This window comes from Fonticula alba (genome assembly GCF_000388065.1).
Source record: "Fonticula alba strain ATCC 38817 unplaced genomic scaffold supercont2.27, whole genome shotgun sequence".
NCBI classification, from domain to species: Eukaryota; order Rotosphaerida; family Fonticulaceae; genus Fonticula; species Fonticula alba.
Window position 1 is genome coordinate 45,119 of NW_009242997.1, and position 634 is coordinate 45,752.

General features: G+C 74.3%; 1 protein-coding gene across 1 annotated transcript; it reads left to right on the top strand.

Moving 5' to 3' along the window:
• Positions 1-15: 15 nt before the first annotated feature.
• Positions 16-605, top strand: H696_06194 (hypothetical protein). The gene has a single exon (XM_009499938.1). It carries the CDS (start codon positions 74-76, stop codon positions 332-334), a length of 261 nt encoding a protein of 86 aa, XP_009498213.1. The 5' UTR covers positions 16-73; the 3' UTR covers positions 335-605.
• The last annotated feature ends 29 nt before the right edge of the window (positions 606-634 follow it).

Consider the following 634-nt stretch of genomic DNA (forward strand, 5'->3'; position numbering starts at 1 on the left):
TGCTACGGGCCGGAGCCGGGGCACTGCCTCACCTGCGGCCCGGCCGCCCCGCTGGCTTTGGGGAGCCGCTGCTATGGCGCCTGCCCGCCGGGGACCTTCCAGCAGGATGCCGCGTGCCTCCCCTGCCACGCAAGCTGCTCCACCTGCAGCGGCCCCGAGTCCTCCGAGTGCACGTCGTGCACGGACAAGCGCGTTCTCTATAGGTCCTCCTGTCTCTCGAGCTGCCCGGCCGGGACATTCGATGAGGCTGGCGTTTGCCTGCCCTGCGAGGCATCCTGCGCCACGTGCAGCCGCGCGACGGCCTGCGACACCTGCCGCCCGGCCGAGTACCTGACCCCAAGTGGCACATGCGCTGCCGTCTGTCCGGCCGGGTGGCAGCCCTGCGCCGCCTCCCGCCAGTGTGTCGCTTGTCCGGACCACTGCACGGCATGCGCGCCCATCGATGCGGCATGCACGGCCGTCTGCACGGCCTGCGCCGACGGGTGGCTCCTGTCCGGCGGCCAGTGCGCCAGCGCCTGCCCGGCCGGCGAGTATGCCGCCCCCGGGGGGCACAGCTGCGCCGCCTGCAGCCACCCCTGCCGGACCTGCCTCGGGGCCGCGGACGCGTGCACCGGCTGCCTGGACGGCCTGCTGC

Bases quoted from the DNA above. Each gene is read 5' to 3' on its own strand.
- H696_06194 (XM_009499938.1), top strand. From the start codon at position 74: ATGGCGCCTGCCCGCCGGGGACCTTCCAGCAGGATGCCGCGTGCCTCC.